At 30.5% G+C, this 6,000-nt stretch overlaps 1 protein-coding gene across 1 annotated transcript; it reads right to left on the bottom strand.

The window, feature by feature from the left end:
* Positions 1–547: 547 nt before the first annotated feature.
* On the bottom strand, positions 548–5,964 carry LOC111420225 (kinesin family member subito). The gene is made up of 4 exons (XM_023053173.2): positions 5,887–5,964; positions 5,293–5,811; positions 1,987–2,221; positions 548–1,934 (listed from the first exon to the last, which is right to left on the bottom strand). The coding sequence occupies exons 2-4, from the start codon at positions 5,738–5,740 to the stop codon at positions 602–604; spliced, it is 2,016 nt and encodes a 671-aa protein (XP_022908941.1). The 5' UTR covers positions 5,741–5,811; positions 5,887–5,964; the 3' UTR covers positions 548–601.
* Between the last annotated feature and the right edge of the window lie 36 nt (positions 5,965–6,000).

Below are 6,000 nucleotides of genomic sequence, written 5' to 3'. Positions count from 1 at the left end.
TCAGAGGCAAATCAGAAAAAATACGTAATTAATATTTTTAAATGTACTATATGGATAGTTAATGCTGCCAAAATCGACAGAGTAGTTTTTAAATTATTCCAAAAAAGTAGGGGTAGCTTACCCCCTGAAGCTCTCAGATATATGTGTGATATATCAATGAAAAACCTCTTTAAAAATGAATATTAGTTTACATTTACCACATTTCGATAGCTGCTTTCGTTTTTAAACTATACGCGAATTAGCCCCAGGGGATTTATTAGCACGTATAAAAAAATACGTAAACCTTATTTTGGCTTATACTATCACTGTACCAAATTACAACGAAATCGGTGAGGGACCGTCCTGATACTTCCCTTGTAAGTGTAGTAATCATTGAGTATAAATAATAATTCTTCTGTTCGTTACAATTTAAATTTCCGATTCTATTTCCATTATATTTTTTTGTTTTTAAGGTCATATTATTATTTCAGGTGTCAATTAACACATGGGAGTTGGATGTAATAGGATCAACAAAGTATTAAATCTGGATAAATATGTATAAACAAAATTAATTGTTGAAAATATCTTATTAAATAACCAGTTAAAAATCACATTAAATTAATCAATTAAAAAAACTCATATTTGCATCATTCAAAGGTAACATTTGCATCGTTAATTGTTGTACTTGTTCCTGAAGCTCCTCATTTTTCTCTCTTAATTCTTGTTCCATAACACTTTTTTCGAATTTCGTTTTGGTTAATTCTGCTTGTAACTCATTAACCTTATTATTTAGTTCATTTAATCGGGCCTTCAACGTTTCATCTTTATCACACTTTTCCTCATCATCCTCATTCTCGCTATCACTATCTAAATTAATAACAGACGAAGAACTCTTAAACCTTTTAATTCGGCCGCCTTCGCGTTCATATTCTTCGCGTAAATTCTCTAAAGCTATTTGATGTTCCTCTTGGAGATTCTCTTCCACTCTTTTAATCTTATTTTTCCACCTTTCTTCCATCCTAGCAATCCGCGATTCACAACTTTCTTCAATTTGATTTATTATTGTTCGATAACCTAATATCTGTTTTTCAATGGTTTCTTGTTGTAATTGTTTCTCATCTTCAATTTCATTGTATAATTTGATAAGTAAACTTTTACATCTTTCATTTTCTTCTTCGAGTCTCTCCAATCTATCGTTAGATCCCTCACGCGCAGGTAATGTCTGTTCTTTTTTGGTACACATTGTGATTTTTTGTGCGATTGCCGAAAAATTTAACGCGTGCAGAGTTTCGTCAAACATTTGCAAGCACGGATTTATATTAACAATCATTGCAATATCCTCTTTCCCAGACAAAGCCCTTTGGAATAGCATCGTTAATTTCGACTCTCTGTATGGAATTAATTTATTATTATCATTCCTAGCTTGCGCATCTCTCACCATTCTAATACAACGCCCCAAAATCATAAGAGATGTGTTGATGTTATTAGATTCCTTTAAACGATCACCAGCATTTAAAGTTTTTTTAGATCTTTCAGATCCGGCCAAATCGCAGAAATTAAAATAGCTTACGCAATAATCGTTGGAAGACGATGATTCGTCGAAACCATCGAGGGCTTGTACAAGTTTTATCGTGAAAATACAATGAGAACGGCTTGAATGTGAATTAATCGCTGTTGAAGCGTAATTTAAGTTTTGTAATCCATATCGAAGGATTTTATAGGCTTCTAATCCATTTGTTACACTTACACTGGATAAATTTTTGATGTACGTTATTTCTTCCGTTTTACCGAGTTGTAATTTAGTTCTTTTCGCGGTCATGTTTGATTGGGGAGTCAATAAATCGAAGACTTGTTCATTATAGATTTCGGCGAACGATATCCAAACAGCTATTGACACATCTTTATACTGTTCTATTTCCGCAACAGGAACAGTACTTAATCGATCTTGCATTTGCCTAAGTAATAAAAAAATAAAGTGAAATGTAATTAATTTTAGTAATTCCTTACTGATAAGTATGAATATGCTGTTTATCTTCGATCGAATTTAATGCAGTCAATAACGAATTTCGAGTTGTTCGCTCTAAATCACATAATGACGACGATAAAGATGTTACAGCCCCTGTTACCGTTGGTTTTACTTTTGGACAATCGGATAATTGCGGTAATGACCCAAATAAATATTCTAAAGCTCTTGGAATTACACCTGGGTCTTCTCCTGATCCTACTATTGTGAATGTTTTTCCTGGATGATAAAAAAATAATTATTTTAGAAAAAGAATCTTATGGAACTGTCTAGAACAACCTCATACATCAAGGCGATAGCCTAATCTTGTTATTTATAATATTAATGGACAGAGTGATAAAAAATACAAGAACAATTTCTGCTGCATTTCTGAAGTGATACCCTATATTGCCACATTATTGCGACATTTGAATAAAAATGAAATTAATAAGAAAGCTGATAAGATATGTCAAATTATTTGGATCCAAGATACAAAATGAACTTTTTTTCATGCTAATTTAGGAAGCTAGTTTAATTAATAATTGGCGATATTTCCACAAGGATCCTTCAAGAAATGAATTTTATAGCGAATTTTCCAAGTTAACGATGAAAATTGCAACATCCAACATTTTGAGAGCTTTTATTGTATATTCTATTATTCTGAGAGATAAATTAAATTTGCAAACTTCATTTGTAACATGCCATCATAAGCTTCTATGTTAAAACTTTATACTAAGGCTTGGTACGAAAGCTGAATTGTTTAGGAAGATTTACTGAAAACAGAAGTTGCAGAGTTTTGGAAAATTGTAGGGGAAGAAAGAAATGTTCAAGATGAATTGGAATATGCAGCTGTAGTTAAATTAGCCAAAATATAGTCAGTTTTTCATCAAGGTTACTGATGTGAAAACAAAGAAAAGAAAGAAAATAAGCTGTCAAACTCTAAATGCTGTTGCAGTAATTCGTTGCGCGTCAAATGACTGTTGCCAATCCTTTCAAGTTTCTAATGATCACCTTAAATTGATGGAATCTCACAACTTTTATAAAACGTGATCTCAATAAAATTAATCTTTAGTTTGTAAAATTACACGTTTCTATAAAACACAATAAAGTTATATTTTATGTGTATTGGTGGCTGTTTGTATTATTTTTTTTATTATTATTATTTCTGCTCTATGTACTTACTACCTGAAAATTAGCTTTTCTTCGTAATAATTAAATACGAAATAAGTGAATACACGAATATTTGATAATTAAAATTAACAGCTTAATATGATTTATTTAATTTTTGACCTGTAATCAGAAAAAAAAACTAATTTTATTCTTAATAAAACCTAAATTTAGGGAATTTTCATGAGACATTTATGTATTTCCAAGCCTGCGCATCTGGCATCTCAGCTTCAAATATTGTTTTCTCAAAAACTAAAAGTGATTTTTCAAAACGGCTTTTTGCATTAAAAAGAGGATACTGTAATTACTAATTGATGATATTTCCACAAGGAACCTTCAAGAAATTAATTTTTAGCGAATTTTGAAAATTATCGATGTAAATTGCAACATCGAAAATTTTATCAAAACTTCAAATATAGCTTTCTCAAAAATTAAAAGTTATTTTTCAAAACGGATTGGTTCGTTGGAAAGAGGACACTTTTATTAACACTTTGGAAAATTTTCATACTCATATTCCAAGAAATGGATTTTATACGAATTTTTAAAACTTAATCGGCGAAAATTGCGAAATTCGAAAAAATTGTCGATCATTTCAAAAATTTATTTCTCAAGAACTAAAAGTGATTTTTCAAAACGGCTTTTTGCATTAAAAGAGGATACTTTAATTAATGATTGGTGATATTTCCACGAGGATCCTTCAAGAAATTCATTTTATAGCGAATTTTGCAAGTTATCGATGAAAATTGCAACATCGAAAATTTTATCAAAACCTCAAATATTGTTTTCTCAAAAACTAAAAGTTATTTTTTAAAACGGGTTGGTTCATTGGAAAGAGGACATTCTTATTAACACTTTAGGAAATTTTCAAACTTATATTCCAAGATATAGATTTTATATGAATTTTTAAAACTTAATCGGCGAAAATTATAAAATTCGAAAAAATTGTCGATTATTTCAAAAATTTATTTCTCAAGAACTAAAAGTGATTTTTCAAAACGGCTTGTTGCATTAAAAAGAGGATACTTTAATTAATAATTGATGATATTTCCACAAGAATCCTTCAAGAAATTAATTTTATAGCGAACTTTGAAAATTATTGATGAAAATTGCAACATCGAAAATTTTATCAAAACTTCAAATATTGTTTTCTCAAAAACTAAAAGTTATTTTTCAAAACGGGTTGGTTCATTGGAAAGAGGACACTGGAGATTTTATATATCGTATTGGGATTGTTAGAGTGAGGTTGCTAATGCTAAATCAAGTTGTATTCAATGAAAAAAGTCCTATTGGGGTTGAACCGAGGGTTGAACTTGATTATTATCTACAGTGTCCAACTTTTTTTGCCATAAAAAAGCGTCCATGTATATTTTCTTTTTACATTTCCTCTTTCATCATGTTCAAAATACATAGTTACATGAATACTTTAGCATTAAATCCTTTCAAATGCATAATATAAGGAGATATATTATAAAAACAAAAATTGTCATAAATTTTATGACAGCGCGCCCGCTCGAAGCTTAAGGAACAAAAGATAGAAGAACTATCATCATATCAGTACTTGGGCAGTATAATATCACAAGAAGGAAGGATAGATTTAGACCTAAATGCAAGAATAAGGAAAACAAACAACATAATATGTATAATACTCTAAACAGAACAATTTTTGTTAAGGAGATAGATAAAATGATAAAATTGGAAGAGTACAACTCAGTGGCAGTCCCAATATTAACATGGAACTAATCAACTCCAAGATAAACAAGAAGGAAAGATCACAGCAATGGAAATGAAATTTTTACAGAAAATAGTGGGGAAGATGAAGTGGGATAGGATAAGGAATGAGGAAATAAGATCAAGAGGAGATAATCAGCAAAATAGAGAGAAAGTAACTAAACTGGAACATAACACAATAGTAAAAAAGGTATTTGAAGCAAAGAATAAGATAAAAAAAGAGGGGAAGACCTAAGAAGATGTGGGAGGAAAGAATAGCAGAAGTTGGGAAGAAGAGAAGGAAGATTCTAGCAGATATAAAGGAATTAGCCAGGAACTAAAGGGAGTAGAAGAACTAGATTCAGGAAAAAGATTCATCTGACGCCATCAAGAATAAGGATCATGAGAAGAAAAAGAATCTTATAAAAACTTTTTACCTGCTCCAGATGCACCATAAGTCATCAAGGTAGAATTTCGTCCATTAATAAAATCAACTAATTTTGGCTTAACAATATGATTAAAAACTTCTTCTTGAGGCACATTTGGTCCAAAAATATGTGAAAAAGTGAAAATTTTCTTTTGACAATGTCCATTAGGAACACTTCGATTACTGTGTGAGTTTTCAGGAATAATGCAATGTAATTTGTTGTCGTCTAATTCATAAAAATCGCCTAAGGAATCAACTTTTTTGATACGTAAAAAAATTTCAATGTTTTGGGGTGATTGGGGTTCTTGCTTAGGAAGTGATTGCTGCAATTCATCTTCTTCAATGGTCGAAAATTCCGCACTTCTCAAATTAAATTGGTGTTGTTTCGGAAGATTTCTTCGTAGATAAAGGCTACCATCACGAGCGACTAAATAGGATACTTTTGGATTGTTCTCCATATTTTGTTGATTATAAATATCTTGATTAACAGTTAATAAAGTTATAGATTAAAACGTTGTTTATTTGAGCTCTAAAAAAGAAAATAAAAGGTGATGTGTTTTTCATAACCGTAAATAAGAAAACTTAATAAGAATGAATTACTTACGAATTAAGAAAAACGATTACGATCAAACTCAGCTAACAAACTAATAAATAAACGAGACTTCACTGGACTTCAAAAGTTAAACAACTATGACAACTATTTGAAATCAGTTGACGG

The sequence above is a fragment of the Onthophagus taurus genome, chromosome 1 (genome assembly GCF_036711975.1).
Source record: "Onthophagus taurus isolate NC chromosome 1, IU_Otau_3.0, whole genome shotgun sequence".
NCBI classification, from domain to species: Eukaryota; Metazoa; Arthropoda; class Insecta; order Coleoptera; family Scarabaeidae; genus Onthophagus; species Onthophagus taurus.
Note: the sequence above shows the minus strand (reverse complement) of the source record. Positions and strands in the feature narration are given on the sequence as shown.